A 17,844-nucleotide genomic window follows, 5' to 3' on the forward strand; every position below is an offset into this window, starting at 1 on the left:
ATCTTAGCATTTTCCATACATCTAAAATAGGATTCTCCAATTTGAAAGGTCAGAATCTCAACAGAAACTAAAACAAACGGCCAAAACTCAATTATTTCTTTTAAATAATTAGGGTGACACTAAAGTCCAAATCACCACGAACAGGCCTTCGTATTAAAATTTTAATTTTTTTCGAAGACTTACATGGTGTTGACGCTAACACTATTATAAAAATATCGTATTCTGGAGTAAAATCGGCCAACTATCTCTCGTGATCATACAAATTAAGTCTTATTTTTTAATAGAGTCAAGATAAATTTCTTTCGTCGCCCTATTTTGTTAATGTCTAGGTAATGCCAGTTGATGGAGATCGGTGGTCTGCGTATATATATATATCAATGAAGGTACATGAATGCAGCTCTATAAAATACGTAGATACAGGGACATGATTTTGACTTATGTGGTCATATATATATATATATATATATATATATTGCAAATCATGGAAGTAATGATGAGGTCAAGACATGAATAGATTCTATGAATTTGGTACTATTTTTTTATCAGAAAAGAGTTGGTACAAAATATTTTAACTTTAGTGCATGTCTGGGTTTGAGCCTGCTAGTGTCTGTACATGTTACACGGTCATGTTTGGTATAATTAAAATTAGATTTTTAACATATTTTGATAAAAGTTGATGAATTATATAGTTAAAAAGTTGCGAATCTCATTAAATACATGATTAAAATTAATTATTAATTTTAACTTTGGTAAAAATCAAAATTTTAATTTCTACCAAACAGGACGTAATACAGTGTTTGTAAATCCAGATAACCAACATGGTGAAGCAAGAAAAAGTAATCCATTTAGGGTGAAATTAGATTCATTTGTGCTAAATTAGTACTGATGAATCTCACGAAATATATGAATAATAAGTGAATTTGATATTTGATATTTATATATTAGATATGCGCCAAAAAAGGGCGAGGAAACTTAAGAAACAAAATCTACTTTAAAATTTTACGTGAAATTCTAAATAGAAAAGAAGTTGGAATAAAATTAATTGTTTTCACAAACTCGTTTATTAGTTAAACTAAACAGCGATTGAATATTTCTGTCTATAGCTTTATATCGTGATACGAAGCCTGATAAAGTAAATTAAGTGGTTTGGTCTTCAATTGTCATACACGTGCAAACCCCAATACTAAGCAGCAAATATAATTAACCATTATGGTCTAAGTATTTAGTCCTGGTTTGGTGAAGATTAAAATCAATTTTTAATAAATTTTAATAGAAATTGATGAAATGTGTGGTTAAAAAGTTATAATTTTTTTTTTTAATCAAGATTATCCAAAGCATAAGCTAAGTAATTATAGAAAAATAATCCCAAGTAGTTGTAATTACTTATTTCCCAAGACAATGTATTTTTTGGATTGACTTATCTAGAAAAAAAAGGAATGACTAGGGCTGTCAATGAATTGGATTTTGATCTGAATCCGATGAAATTAATGGGAGATGGATTTAGGGTCTCAATCTGATAACCCTGTCGAGATCCAAATCCGATAATCCATTAACTAAATGAATCAAATATGGATATAGATCAATTCGATTCGATAAAAACCAGATCCGATTTATTGTAGTGATATATTATATTTTTTATATTATCGTATAATTTATGACACGGTTTTTTCTACTTTGAAAATTATATTATATTTTACACGTAATTTTTAAACAATAAATAATATTATATAATAGTATAATATTTTTAATTGAAAATTCTGAAGAGATTTAATTTTTTTATTAATTAAAATAAGATAAATTAATAATTAATTTATTAATTAGATTTACAATAGTAATTTATTTTATAACATAAAAAACACTAACAATTAATATGTGCAAAATAATTTACTTTGATTAAATTGATATTTTTTGTAATTAAAATCTTATTGATGTTATGATTTTTAATGAAAATAATAAAGTAAATTAGTAAACGCTTAAAATTGACAAATGATTATGATTAATATCCCACATTGAAAATTCACTAAATTATTGGAAGATGAGAATCTTTTGAAAAGTTAGTATCTCACATTGGAATATCACTAAAATATTTCAAGAGGAATCTCATTTAAAAAGGAGTTAAATGAGAGCAAATCATGTTATGTTAATTTATAGGGAATATTGATTAATTATTTGACATAAATGTCACCAAATTCGTTAGCTTGAGTAATGCTGTTTGTAGTTGCCATATACATGTGACGATTAGTGATTTAATGTATTAATATAGTAATTTTTCATTACCTCTTGCATCAAACTATTAACCGTCATATATATGTCAAGTAGGACGATTTCGATAGTGAACGACTTTAAATAGTCACATTCTATTTGGAATTGAATTAATCAAAATGTACAATTGTGGTTGACAATGATGAATGACAACATTGATGTTGTCAAAACCTAGATCATTAATTTTAAAAATAGTTTTTGAAATGAATAAATGTGATGTTATCAAGTATGATTGTCAAAAAAAGAAAGAAGATAGTACAAGTAGCATGATTGTTTGAAAATACACTCAAATTTTATCCCAATTCAATATTAAATTCACTACAGTCGGAAAAAGACTGTTATGAATTTAATAAAGATTTTAAATATATGCCATTTGATCCCCCAAGTCAGATTAACACGGGAAATCGTTAACTTATTTTCTTTCCCTGTACAAAAATAAAATAAATTAGCAACTCTTACTTCGGAAAAAATTCGAGTCTATATCCCAACATAATATGATTGTTGGTTCCACATTGATGATCAAAAAAATTATGATTAACTCTTCTTTTTGAAAAAAATTGAGTCAACATTCCAACATAATATGATGGTTGGTTCAACATTGACGATCAAAATGATCACAAATCCGACATGTGTTCAAGTTAAGATCATTAGGATCGCTACAACACGTAAAACGTTCATGATGTGTTTTTCTAATTGTTAATTGATCGAGCGTTAATTCAAAATTAAATAATTGAAAGTGAATGTGAATAATGTTACAGCCTAAAGTGTTATGTGTTTCAGTTGTCGGAAAAGGTTCAAACTCCGATTACCGTATCAAAAATAACACTTTCTGAAGACGCAAATTAGCTTAAAATTTAAAGGCAAATTCTTTTGCAATCTAAAACAGAATCCTCTGGCATTTACGCCACGTCAGACCTAACCAATCGAATTTCCATTTCCCAAAAATCAGATTGCTGATCCCGAAAAGGATATCGAGAATGCCATGTGTGTGACCTATTGCTGAGAATTCTTTCAGCAAAACCAAGACGATTATTCTGAGAATCTCATCAAATTCTTCGCTACACATCATTCAATGGAACACTATTACAATTTACAACCTTAGGTTAATTAGTTCTTTTCGAGTTGACATTGTCGTTTCAAATTTACAATTTTTATATTTCCATAAATAACTTCTTCAATAAATGGGAACACGTAATTTATCGAACTGTCATTAAACCCCTGTTTGTTTCACATTTTTTCTTCATTAAAATAAAAAATATGATCGTTATTCATCACATCAAACCACCAAATTTAAATTTTCGTCTCTTGTGTAGGGCCCATAACGACAATATTTTTCATTCTTATTTTTACATTAATGTATACCAAACGGGGACTAAATACGTTGGTGTTTTTCCATATTCTAAGAACAGGTAATATGCTCAAGAATTAAGGGTGTGTTTGATTACATTTATTTTCCATGGAAAATATCAGTTTTCCACCCAAATTCCTATTTGAAGTGTTTGATTGCTATTTTTTTTCCATGGAAAGCATTTTCCAACTTTTGAAAATATGCCTAATTTTCCTTGTTTTTAAAGAAAACATTTTCCTTGGATAGAGATGGTTTTTATTTTCCACAAAAGATGGAAAATATTTTCTTTTCTAGGTAATATTTTCCATATCAATCAAACACACTCTATAAAAGTTTATTAAGAGGACAATCAAGAAAACTGCAACTTTAAAGACAACAGATTCTGAATGAGCCTTCGCATTGTTGCATCCCTCCTCCACGAAATGGGCTCTTTTGCTTGTACGAATCTCTTTCACTACGGCCTTTTCCAAATTCTTCACCATCCTTTTGGAATCCTTGACATCATATCGACGGTTCCCAGCCCCTCCCCTACCCATTCAGCTCTATCAAATGCATATATTTGTGTAATTCTTTATATTGACTTCGAAAGATCAGTAGATTTTCCTCAAGTTAAAGTTCTTTCAATTATTTCGATTTTAGACTGTTTTTTCCATGAAGTAATGGTAATAGTTGTACACGTGCCAGCAACTCATAATCTTTGGAGTATTCCTTCATCAAAATATTCATCCCCAGTCAACTCACGCACTCCCATTAAAACTCTCTCTCTCTCTCTCTCTCTCTCTCTCTCGCTCTCAGAGTCAGCGTGAGAGAGAGAAATTGAAATCAATAACCAGAGCAAATGCATGAACCAAACCCCCTTCGCAACCCTATTTATACCCCATCCCCAACTCCATGTTCCTCATTCTCTTCAAAGTGACACCTCTCAAAGAAAGAATTCGAAATCAATTTCAAAAATGCCTTCGCTATCTTTCACTCAGGTGTCCAAATGCACAATTTTCCCTGATCAAATTTCCACCATGGATGACCTCAAACTCTCAGTTTCAGACCTCCCTATGCTCTCATGCCATTACATTCAGAAAGGCTGTTTATTTACACGCCCATCATTTCCCTTCACTGAACTTGTTTCGGTCCTCAAGCGCAGCCTCTCGCAGACGCTAACTCACTTCCCGCCGCTAGCCGGCAGACTTACCACCGACGAAAAGGGATACGTTTACATTACCTGCAACGATGCTGGAGTTGAATTTATTCAATCCTGCGCGTCACATATTTATATTAGGGACATTCTCAGGCCCAATGATGTCCCAGAAGTAGTAAAAACATTCTTTGCTTTTGATCAGACGGTTAGCTATGAAGGACATTTTATTCCCATTCTTGCCGTTCAGGTGACTGAATTGGCTGACGGAGTCTTCATTGGCTGCACCATAAATCATGCCGTTACTGATGGGACGTCGTTTTGGAATTTCTTTAACAGTTTTGCTGAAGTTAGTAGGGGCATGAAGAGAATTTTCAGGGCGCCGGACTTTCGTCGGGAATCAATTCTGATTTCTCAGGCGGTGCTGAAAATCCCCGCCGGCGGACCAAATGTTACTTTCTCCCTCGATGCTCCGTTGAGAGAAAGAATTTTCAGTTTCAGCAGAGAATCAATTCTGAAGCTGAAAGCCAAAACCAATAATCAGAGATGGGAACTTAACGGCGAGATCGACGAATTAATGGGCAAGCAGAGCAAGGACACATTTAAATTCCCGGACGAAAAGTTAACGCCTTTAACTTGGCTAAAAAATATTGTCTCGAAGGAGACAAGAAATGCAAATCCAACGGCTGAGATTTCATCGTTTCAATCATTGTGTGCTTTATTATGGCAAGGAATTACACGAGCAAGAAAATTACCACCTTCTAAAACTACGACGTTTCGCATGGCAGTGAATTGTCGCCACCGGCTTGAGCCGAAGCTGGAGCCGCTGTACTTTGGAAACGCTATACAGAGCATTCCGACTCTTGCATCAGCCGGCGACGTGTTGTCAAAGAATTTGCGGTGGTGCGCGCAGCAATTAAATAAGAACGTGTTGGCACACGATAAGGATACAGTGAGGAAGTATGTAGAGGATTGGGAGCAGGACCCACGATGTTTTCCTTTGGGTAATTTCGATGGAGCAATGATCACAATGGGAAGTTCTCCTAGATTTCCAATGTACGATAATGATTTCGGGTGGGGTAGACCCATAGCTATTCGAAGTGGAAAAGCTAATAAATTTGACGGAAAAATTTCAGCGTTCCCTGGTCACGAAGGTGGTGGGAACATAGATTTAGAAGTGATCTTGACATCGGAGACTATGGCAGGTCTAGAGTCGGACCCGGAGTTCATGCAATATGTCACCGGTTATTAAAGGGTAAATGAAAATGAATCCTATGCGACTATTTTGTAATTGTGTGGTAGGATGTTGTTGGGAGATGTTAAGGGGAAGGGATGTCTTATCAAATTTATTATATAAATTTTGGCTTTCTTAATGAGAACCCTCCATGTAAAAATTTGTTATTCTAAAAGGAGTTTGCCTTCTGGAATACACAGGGTCTATGTAGTAGAATATTCTAGTGGAAATTACAAATTCTAATAGATTAAAAATTCCTATTTCATAAATAAGATGTTATGTTTAATATTTCACAAATTAGAAATTTTTTTAATTAATTAAGTAAAATAATTTCAAACCCTAATTATATCAATCTCAATTCCCCCCCTCTCTCTCTATTCACCGGAAGCTCGACTCTCTCACTCTCTTTCTCAAAATTCCATTGGTGGTGCTCAACTTTCTGGCATCTTACCTCCACCGTCGGTTCGCAAATCTTCAACGACTTAACTCCACCGCAAAGAGCGACATCCCTTCACCCAAACCCAGAGGCACATCGAGTTCCTCTACATTTTCCTCTCATCGACCTTCCAGTCGCCAGGTTTAATTTCACCATTCCTTTGATTTTGTGGTGGCGGGAGTTTTTGGAGTGCTATGGTGGCGATCTGGTGTTTGTGTGGTGGCGCTACAGATCTAGTGGAGGTGTGTGGTGTGTGCTGGAATGGAGGCTGCTGAGTGTCACCACAGCGTTGTCGATCGATGCTGCTGCAGCATTGAGACGTCGGTGTGGTGCGTGGGTGTGTTGGTGTGTGTACGACGACGGTGATGGTATGTGACGATCTATGGAGGTGTGTGGCGACCTGTGAAGATCTCTCTCACCTCTCTCGTCGTCGACCAATTTGCAGATCTGTGGAGGAGTGTGGTGTTGGTGTGGCGGTGACGGTAGCGATTTGTGGAGGTGTGTGGTATTGTGGATTTGTTGGCCATCTGTGGAGGAGTGTGGTGTTGGTGTGTGGTAGCGACGGTGGTGGCGATGATTTGGGATGGTTGCAGTGGTTGTGGACTGTGACTATAACTCCCAACTGTGGTGTTGGTGTGTGGTGGTGATATAAATTGTGGTTATGACCGTGACTCTCAATTGGATACGTGACCTGCAAATTGTGATTGTGACTTAGGATTGAATATGTGACTTGAAATTGTGACTGTGAATCGTAAGTATTGGTAGTGGTCATAAATTATCTGGTTGATTATAACCATTAAATTGGTTAATCTGTAACCAATAAAAAAGATAAATTGTGGCCGAAAAATAATGTGTTACCTAAAAAATTATTAATCTGTAACCAATAATTTGATAATTTGTAACTGTATAATAAGTTGTGACTTGTAATATTTGTGATTTGACTTATAAATTTTTCAATTTGTGACCGATGAACAAACCGTGACCTATAAAAATTTTCAGTTGTGATCGTAAAATAATTTGTAACATAAAATTTCTAATTTGTGACCAAAAAAAAATAATAAGTGACGATTAAATCGTTAATTTGGAACCAAATTATATAAATTTGTGGCTTAAATATATTTAATTATTAAATTAATTAATTACTTAAATTATAAATAATTTTTAATAAAAATATAATTAATCTCTTACTTATGAAATTTTCCCAATATTCTATCCTAATATTGGGCCTAATAATTGGTTCCCGTATGCTAAGGCCCAATCTCATTATTTTGGGTGTTCAATCCCCATAGGGAACTTTAGGTGTACCCCCTATTTTGTTTTTCAAAATTTCAAAAAAATATAACCTTTTTTCAAGATAATAGCCCAAGATAGTAAAATGGTTTATTTAATAATATATATTTCCAATAAGGTTACTAAAATAATATGTATATACTCGGTTGATATAGTCTACTTTCCACCTATGTTTGCCAAATGTATTGTGTATCAAAAACGATTTTGCTTGATGTACAGAATGCTTTTTCACAAAAACATGTCAGAACACACATACACGCAAAAGGGGGTCATGGTATTTTTTGGCAATTTTTTTCACGGTGGGCCCCATATCATGAGAGTATTTTGGCAATCTTCTGTGAAACTTTTTTCTGTACAAATGGATTAATTCTATATCAAAAAATCGTCCAAAAACTCTCTGATTATCCTGATTTTATAAAAATCGCTAATTCATTTCCGCTTTATCCAGTTTAAAGTCATGAAATTGTCCCAAAAACCATCTTTTTCTAAATTTATTTATCTAATTATTTCTTAAAAAATCACTAGGTCGTTCACTATTTGAACCACTATAAAAATTTTATGTTTTCCCTACAAAAATTTTTTGTAGGGAAAGGCTTTTATTTGTGGGGAAAAGCTTTTGCAGACAAAACAATTTTGTAGGGACATTCGTGGGGCAAACATCGAGAGAATAGGTATAATACGGCAAATTTTTGAAATTTGTGGGCTAAAGTTTTTCCCTACAAACTCTTTGGAGACAAATACTATACATCGCGTTAGTTTTTTTCGAAAAAATCATTTGTCTGCTAACGTTAATTTTGTCCACAAAAACATTTCAATTTTTCCCTACAAATTATATTGTCGGCTAAAACATGTTTTTACCTACAAACGAATTTTTTATTTGAAAATAATATTTGTGGGCTAAACTCTGTTTTTCTTTACAAACAAATTTTCAAGGGAAAAACATATTTGTAGACTTTTATGAAAAAATTCGTAGGGAAAAATTAAATTATTTTCATTTATTTTTTTTATATATATTGAAGTAATTTTTTAAACTTATTCAAAATAATATAAAAATGTAAAAAGGCAATAAATAAATTAAAACATATTGTCAATCAACGTTACATTGAATCCAAAACATTTTACCAAAATACAAATGACAACCGTTCACTAAGTATGGTTACATCTAAACTTAAAATAGTATAGAAAATATGCTCTGCATCTATTATTATGTACCAAAAAAATAACTATTCTTCTTCATCAATTAGATATGTAGCCGGTCCTCACCAAAATTTTTCTCTTCGTCCTCAATAGCATCATCCTCATTAGTATTATTCTCTGTTGACAATGGTGTAAATGAAAGTACAACGAAGCCAAAGATTTTACCACATTATTGGTGCATAAAATGATGTCAAGATTGCAATAAAATTAAATTGTTGCTCAACGATCTTTAGCTTGTTTTGCATCTTCTACTCCATCTTCACTCAAGCTGCATATTCTAACCTTTCGAGCAGCACGTTCTACTTCTAACTCTTTCTCCATACTGCATATATTGGAAGTAGATGTCTCAATGTCTTGAAGGTGATTATCTCCCAACCCACAAATTCAAAATTCGAGCTTTGCATAAAAAATAAACATCATGATATTAAGTCATGCCTTAGGATCATCTACATTCATCTCCTTCAAACAGATATTTTCAGGAAGTTGCTGCTCCTTTGCCATATGTACAAAATATTTATACTATTTGACAAGCATCTCATCCTACAAACATAACCCACAAAAGACATAAAACAGCCCATAAAATCAAAATATGGCAAGAGATATAACATAATCATATACAAGAGTTATGGCATAACTTAATAGATATAATCGATTCATAAAAACATTTTGACCATGGCAGTGTCCTTTTCCAAAATGGTCACATGAAAAGCATCCAAAAATTGTCAAACTGCATAATCTCATGACAATTTCCTAGCTTTTCTTAATCTAACTTTGTAATATATATATTTTTGGTGATTGGCACAAAACATTCATACCTTTCATTTTTTGGCATTTTTGCTCATATTTCCACATTTTTTGGCGCTAAACGTCGTTTTCACCAATTTTGGACAATTTTACCCTCCATTCAAATAAAACAAAAAGAAAAGAAAGGAAAACAATAAATAATTAATTGCAACCACAACCCCCAATTTTTTAAAAAATTACAAATCAGTCACAAGTATATACAAAATTTTCAATATAGGTACCAACAACCATGGAACCCAATTTTCGGCACCAAGGCCACCGGATTCTAACACCACCACCATCTCCTCACCAACCCTAACGTCAAAACGCAATTTTCAGCCCCAAATCCCAACAAATTCGAGCCAAATTTTGCCCAAAACTGCCTCATACACACGGTATTATTGCAAATTTGACCAAATCCATGGATGCCCATGTTCCATACAGCCCATAGGTTGCTCAAGCTCACGAAGACGCATCCATACATGTTTCAAAAATAGCAGTTCTTGCACCAAACGTTTGATTGTAAGGTTTTCTAACCATTCAGATGTTGGCGGCTCCATAAAATTCATACGTAAGGGTGGCTCCGCAGTATTATTGACAATAGGAGTAAAATTTCTGCGATCAATCGAGAAATCAGAAGGCGAAAGTGAAAATTTGGGCGAATTTGCCGGTGAATACCCACCAAAAACAGCCGGTTCAGGCACCGGAGATTCGATTGTGTTATATGGCGGCTCATGAAAACTAGCAAAATTCATCCCATGTGGCGCCGCCCCAATTCCATTGATAACTGGTGAATAAATCGGAGGTTCAGACGGTGCCGCAAATGGAGAATCTTGACCCGATCCAAAATCCATTTTCAAACAGTTCAACATTCCTCCCAATCCATGAACCACAATATCGCGGCTGTAAAATAGCCCTGGCAAAACCACTTGCACGCCGTCCAAATTAATAATAAAAACATAACTAGCAGACTTTATTGGTGCTATTTATCTTACAAATAAAATAAGACAGATGTTTGCCGAAGCAAGACAGAGTAGTGACTTTCTAGTTTCTACAATTAAATGGAGTATAAATGTACAGAGTGAAAACAATGTCATTACAAATTGACAGCATATATTAAAAATAAAAACTAACAGCAAGATTAAAAATTCTCAGCAGCCACACATGCACAATATCTGGTAGCGATGAATTAATTTTCTGATTGGAAACAAAACCTAAATTCAAATATTCAACTGCCATCAATTGTAGCAGAAGAAACCTAGTGATATAAGAAAACAAGAACTAGCAATTTATCATTACAGTTAAAACTAGATATGAGATAATACTGCAAATGCTTATACTAAACCTGTTTGGGAGTGATTTTGAGAATTGATTTTTTGACGGTTAGAAGAAAAGTGGGGTTCAACTGTGAGAGAAGAAGTTAAATATGACGGTTTGAATAGTAAAATAACGGTCAAAAAATCAATTTTTTGGGAGAAAAAATCACTCCCAAACATGCCCACTATGAAATGAAATGATAATTTGAAATTTTAATAGATTATTTTAACATTTTCACTAAATTATTTATCGTTTGATAGTTGACATCATTTCTATTTCAACAAATCCCTAGATTTTATTCCTATTGCCCTATATAAGATTTACCGTTACTGTTTGTCTACTAGTTGAAACTGGTCACTATTTTTTCACAACCAAGATTACCCACAAACAAAATGTTACTTTAACCAACATGATCAATATATGAATCTAATATCCACTTCCAAGCACCACTGCTAATAACTTCAACCACTCAAACCAACATATCCGCTACTGGCTGATTTACAGCCAACCACCACCAAAATTACACAACCTTCTCCTCCACAAGCCGCCACCCTATGACTTCCATCAATAAAACAAACTATTATTTAACTTATATACTTTTTGTTAGATTCAACACATGTTCTCTACCATCGAGTACTTAACACCAGGGCACAAGTAGATTTGGGTAGAGAATTAAAACTGTTATTCTTAATGTCCAAGAAAATCTATAAGGAAGCCATCTATCAAGGCTCCTAGCAAAATTTAACACAAACCCGAGTGGAAGAGATTGAAGGAAGTATCCATTGTGGCAAAACTATTAATTCATTTGATAGAGATTTGTGGGATCTCAAAAAATTACAATACTTGATACTATTAACATTTTTCTAAAATTTTTACAAATTATTATTTCTTATCTAGGGAAGACCAACAATTCTCAATAAGTTATACACACACATTCGATTATTATTTGCTTTTCCATTGCAAGAAACTGAAAAGGTAATCTCAAAACTCAAGATTATTTATAATAAGATTGATTGGCATACCTTCAAGACGAATTGAAGAAAAACTAAAAATTTGTAGAAGATTCAGGAGAAATTTTTGACCCAAAATCGATATTCTATCGAGAAAAAAAATTGGGATTGCAACCAAGATATTTACAAGAAATTTTGAGGCTGGAAAATTTTGAATTAGGTTTGGCCACCAATCGATTAAGTTAAAGTGGCAAAGAGTTCTCATTAATTCTTTGCCCACAAACAATATGTGCTTGTTTGGTAGGGATTTTGGTAATTGATTTTTTGACTGTTAGAAATAAAGTAGATCCTATCTGTAAGAGAAAAATTCAAAAATGACGTTTGGAATAGTGAAATAACGATCAAAAAATTGATTTTAATTGACTTTTAAGCTGTACCAAACAAATTTTTTGTTGGGAAAAAGTACAAACTTTTTACGGTCACAAGTCCTCCCAATATTTAAAATTTTGAAGCAAATCATAACCCTACAAAACATCATTTTGTTGGGAAAATGTGAACCCCGTCTACAAATCTCAATTTGTCAACGGAAATTTTGTAGGGGAAATAAATTTCTTGTAGGCTAGTTCAATCATTTGACTGTTGAACATTTTGAAACATTAGTTTATATGCGATTTGGATTGTACGCATTAACAACGTTATGGACATGTTGTATGTTCTGATCGTAAAATTAATTGAAAAACATAATTTAGCTGCTAATCTGTGCAATTAACTGAACTTTATGGATTTCTTTAAGATTTTATTTTGAGAAGGGGGACAATTCCATAGAAAATTGCAAAACAAACTCGCAGTTAAGGTTGTACCATAGGCCATGTGATTAAAAAAATTTACCAAGGTTTTTTAGTAGAGTCTGAATAATGTTTTGGAGGTCATTTTCAACTAAGGTAGTGTTTGATTGCTCCACTTTTTCCATGGAAAATGGAGTTTGGATTCAATTTTCCAACTTTTGGTTGTTTGATTGTCCAAAATTTTCTATGGTGAGAATTTGAATTCTCGGTTATTGTAACAATTTTTTAATTTTTTAATTTTTTTTTGGCAATGGAAATAAATTCTAAGAATTATTGTAAAAAAATATTTTCCTTTTATTGACAATTTTCATATAAAACAAAGTCAAACGAACACCAAAAGATAGATGATTTTCTTGATTATTTTTTTTTGTTGGCAATGAAAACAAATTTCATACCTAATACCAGTAAATTTTATCTCTTTAATTAACAATTTTCATGTAAAATAAAGCCAAACGAATATCAAAAAATACTTTTATTTCAACATTTTCCACGTGGAAAATTATATCAATCAAACACAATAATTTACAATTCTCAGAAAAATAATATCTAGGCAATTCAATTTCCTGAAATTCGTTTTCAATTAAATTTAATTCCATCTTTGCAATCTAACAGACTCTAAGCTATAAAAAAATGTTTGTCAAATTGACAGACGTACTTGTCAAAATTTATCTTACAATTTGAAAATGTGAATCAATGTTGCACAAACTTAGAAAAAGTTAAAAATTTCTTTGTGCTATTGATTTGTTAATAAATTAAATCAATTTTCTTAAATAAGAGATAGAGATTTCTAGAATTAAAGAATTCTTAGAAAAACGAAAAATGTTAAATATAGTGAAATCTTTGGGAGAAATAATTCTTTCGAAAAGTTTGCTGTGAACGAACATCAAAATGCGGTTTGAGAAAGAAAGATGCATTTTGACGAAAAATTATTCCTACTATAGTTTGAAAAGGCATCGAGCCATATACAGTGTGAAAAGAGGAAGATCTAAGGTACCACCTGTCTCTTGCAGAATTTTTAATTAAATTCAATAGGACAATCATCGGGAATCAAATTTCAAAACATACATATGGATTCATATGATATCCAAGAAGATTAAACTCAAACAGTAGAATAATAATAAAAAGAACAATGCTTTATTTACGAGCATGCAGAGGAGAATGTCGTAGCATTTTTCAACCTTCAAAGCACAGATTCATTTTCTCGAGCTACGTGCATTGTAAATTCATAGCCTAAACTTTCAGAATCATAAAATTTGAATCATGAGCCTAGCTAAGGCTTTGTCCTTGTAACATTTTCTATACAGACAGCCTTCTTTTAGAGGAAACTTAATCGTAGATCCAATGTGGGATGATCCATTTCTGTCCCAATACTGTATGAATTCTCTTTGCAGGAATCATTTGCAAACAATCTACGCTTCTCCGACTCCATCGGCTCCCTGAATGAGTTGAGTGGAAATAGTTGCAAAGTCTCCGGTACTCTTTCAGCCTCAGAATTAACCTGATTTAACTCTGCAAGATCTGTCAAAGAAGAAACAAAATATTCATTAGGTTCCCTTCAAATTCAAATTTTTCATTTTATTGTTGTTATTGGAAGATATATCAAGAATTTAATTGACTTACATTTTGTTGATGAAAGCTTTTCTTGGTGGTGGAATTCATTAGGTTCATCGACCAAAACTCTGCGGCGTTTCTGTCTTTCTCTAGCTTTATGGTTTTGAAACCAATAAAAAACATTTTTGCTCTCGATCTTACCATAAAAGCTCAACTGAGAAGATATCTTTTGGATCTGATCAGTACTAGGAGTTCGGAGCCCAGACCTGAACAAGTCTGTAAGAACTTTAACCTGTTCAGTTGTTGGATTCCACCTCCCACACTTGGTCCCTGTGCCGCCACTGCTGCCATTATTGCCACCACCAAGTTGCTTAATACAAAAGCCTGATACTTCATCCATCACTCAAATACTGTCTATATACAGCTTCTGGAAAATTTTCTTTCAGTTCTGACCAGTTTCTGAACTCAAAAGGAAGTGAGTGAGTTTACCGATATATATATAGTATAAATTGAGGATTTGATCGTCTGGTTTTTTGTGTAGATGGAGATAAAAATGCACAAAAGTTGCCACTGTTCAAAAGTTAGGCCTGCGAGCAGACAAAAAGGGTGAGTCGTCGAAAATTACATTAAAAATCTCAAATAAATATCAATTAAGAAATCACTTGCATTGAAAACATTAGCTACTCATGCTTTTTTATTTATATATAGCTGCGGTTCTCAAGATCTTCTCTTTGATCTTTATATACACAAGTTATTCTCATAAAAAATAAATAAAAATAAATAATTAAAAAAAAACTGTTTTACAAAAAATATTGTTATTATGAAAACCAAACTTATTTAAAGGAAAATAATAAAAAAAAAATGAGACAAACTATTATTTATATAGTAAGGCATTCTAAAAAGAACAATGCCTTCAGGACATAAGAGTAATCCAAATCACTGTTCATGAACTATTAGATTATGTGAGTTGTACTGGCAAAACAAAGATTTATATGGATATGAAAGTCAAAGTTCACATTGTCCGATCCTAGTTGGATAGTTTTACTGACATGGATACTGAATTTAGTTGACCAAATGAACTGTTCAGTCAAAGATTGTTGGATTAGAACTCCTTTTAAGGGATTGGGGACAGAAACAAAAGGACATAAAAGCCACCAAATTGAGATTTTAGAGATAGCCAACACATGAGCAATTACTAAAAGTAGACCAACTTGGCTTTTCTCACGTCCATGGTTCATGTCTTATAGGCTATTAGTGTTATTTAATTGAAATTTTTCAGCTAATCCAAGAAACGCATGACAATATGATAATTAGCAAAATTGATTAACAAATTATAAGTTATTGTGTTTGGTTTCTAGGGTAGTAGGGCTTGTCTCTTGATACTTTATATAACTCTATGATATTTAAATTACAAACTTTCGTAACAAGATGACGAAGTTGTAGACTTTAATCAGTTTTCTACAAAAAACTTTTCTAACCAAACAAAGTACTTTCGGAAAATTAATAAAACGTGTTCAAATGAAATATTTAATCTCAAAAGTAGTTTTTGACATTTTTTGAAGCTTTATTAAATAGACCTGAAATGAGAAAGAAAACTAATGATCTTGTAAGGTTCATGTCTTTCCAAATTTTATTCATTTGTGCAGTCTAATGCATCTAATAGAAGCCACTAATGTAGCAAATGGTAGATTCATTTGTTTGTAAATTATTGCATAGAAAAGACATTATAAATTAAGATGTTGTTCCACTTAATCTTTGTTAATTATTTAATTTATTTTCCACTAGGTTTCGATAGAATAAAAATAATATAGAAATGGCGAAGCCAATATATGTTTATGCTTTCCACAATTCCCGAGAATGTTACATAAATTAGCTGATTTGTCTGTTTGCATTTGGCTCTCCATTCCATTAACTCCTACGAATCTCACTTCACTCAACACAACAACACTTGGCATTTTGTTATTTTCAATTTACGTACAACTTGTGAATAAGTTAAAAATTGTTTATAAGATAAGAAGTTGTTTTTAATATTTTTGTAAATATTTTGTCTTAACAAAAAGATTTTGAAATAACTTTCTCAAAAACTCTTCTACAAAAAGCAAAAATCCCGTCAAATGAGCTCTAAATTAGTGAAGTTTAATGTCATTATTTTGTATTAAAAATTAAATTGAAAAATTAAAGAACATTACATCAATTCTGTCTTTTTAGTACTGCGTTGTTTCATGCTTGTTTTCATTTCTTATCTATCTTATATTCAAGATGTATTTAGTACTTTAAGAATTCCATTAGTTCCACATTAAAATTTAAATATACCCAATCAAACTCTAGCTCTCGTGTTTTCGAAAATCTTGCTTACTGGTTAAATATGATTTGTTATATTGGAGACAAAATTAAAAGAAATTTATTTCTTTTCTAATGACTTAAACTTTCAATAAATAAAATGATTCAACGACACCATAACATGGCAAATAATTTTGTTTTGATGCTATTCAAGTTAAAATAAAAACGTTGCTCTTAAAAAAAAAAAAATCTTAGTTAAACACACGTTATTTCTGAAATTGATATAAACCATTTTTATAAAAATGTATTTTTGATTGATCATATGACAAATTAAAATAAAACCATCGTTTTAAAAATGAATTATTTCATTTTCCGGGATATAAAAATCATTTTTATAGGAAAAATCAAATGTGAGGTGGGTAATGTGCAAATGTGTCCGGATTTTCGTGTCATTAACAATCCTCCAAGTAGATAGTGATAACTGATTGTAAAACGCGCACACATAAACAGGAAAATGTTTTTCAGTGAGATTCGAGAAGGCTAAATGCATAATGTTTTGTACAAATTAATTAAAATAATAATGTAAGAGTGCATGCGAGAAATGTAGGCGGCCCTAATTTCCGTCAGTTTCTTTCTTGTCTCCACTACCTAATGGAAATTTAACTGAAATCCCCCATTTCCCCAACATTTTCATTATTGTTGGGAGAGAAACACTGTCCAATTTGCTGATCTGTTAGTGCACATAATATATATGAAAACAAGGAAAGGGGACTACTTTCGTATATTCTTTTACATTTCAGACGCAGTGTACAATTTTATTTTCTGCATCTTTAAAATACCAGGATTTTTGAGAGAAAAAAGTCTTATAAAGTAAAATTAGAAAAGAGGCTACGCGCTTTTAATTGAAGGTAAGCGTAACAGATGTTGATTTATTTACAACGAGGAGTAACTGTTATTTATTTATACTGAGGGCTTTATGTATAGCCATTGAGGATAACTATACGAAAAATATTTTCAAATTTGATATTTAACTCAAATGTCACTTTGTGTTATATTCAACAATGATTTCGTCCTCGCCATCATAGGAAAAATAGGATGTTATCCACAATTGTCGTTAATAATGTCTTAAATAATTTTTTTTCCCTACTATTGTACTACTTTAGCCAATGTAAAAATAATACTTTAATTTTATTCTTTGTGTGAGGATTTTATTTTGGAG

General features: G+C 32.3%; 3 protein-coding genes across 3 annotated transcripts; 1 reads left to right on the plus strand and 2 right to left on the minus strand.

Moving 5' to 3' along the window:
• Positions 1-4,415: 4,415 nt before the first annotated feature.
• Positions 4,416-6,221, plus strand: LOC111383684 (uncharacterized acetyltransferase At3g50280-like). The gene has a single exon (XM_023007814.1). The coding sequence runs from the start codon at positions 4,453-4,455 to the stop codon at positions 5,992-5,994; it is 1,542 nt and encodes a 513-aa protein (XP_022863582.1). The 5' UTR covers positions 4,416-4,452; the 3' UTR covers positions 5,995-6,221.
• A 3,623-nt stretch (positions 6,222-9,844) lies between these two features.
• LOC111383685 lies at positions 9,845-12,201 on the minus strand. The gene is made up of 2 exons (XM_023007815.1): positions 12,022-12,201; positions 9,845-10,598 (listed from the first exon to the last, which is right to left on the minus strand). Exon 2 carries the CDS (start codon positions 10,552-10,554, stop codon positions 10,081-10,083), a length of 474 nt encoding a protein of 157 aa, XP_022863583.1. The 5' UTR covers positions 10,555-10,598; positions 12,022-12,201; the 3' UTR covers positions 9,845-10,080.
• Positions 12,202-13,941: 1,740 nt separating this feature from the next.
• Positions 13,942-14,795, minus strand: LOC111383686 (WUSCHEL-related homeobox 7-like). Its single transcript, XM_023007816.1, has 2 exons — positions 14,415-14,795; positions 13,942-14,312 (listed from the first exon to the last, which is right to left on the minus strand). The coding sequence occupies exons 1-2, from the start codon at positions 14,743-14,745 to the stop codon at positions 14,110-14,112; spliced, it is 534 nt and encodes a 177-aa protein (XP_022863584.1). The 5' UTR covers positions 14,746-14,795; the 3' UTR covers positions 13,942-14,109.
• Between the last annotated feature and the right edge of the window lie 3,049 nt (positions 14,796-17,844).

The sequence above is a fragment of the Olea europaea genome, unplaced genomic scaffold (genome assembly GCF_002742605.1).
Source record: "Olea europaea var. sylvestris unplaced genomic scaffold, O_europaea_v1 scaffold2739, whole genome shotgun sequence".
Lineage (NCBI taxonomy): Eukaryota > Viridiplantae > Streptophyta > Magnoliopsida > Lamiales > Oleaceae > Olea > Olea europaea.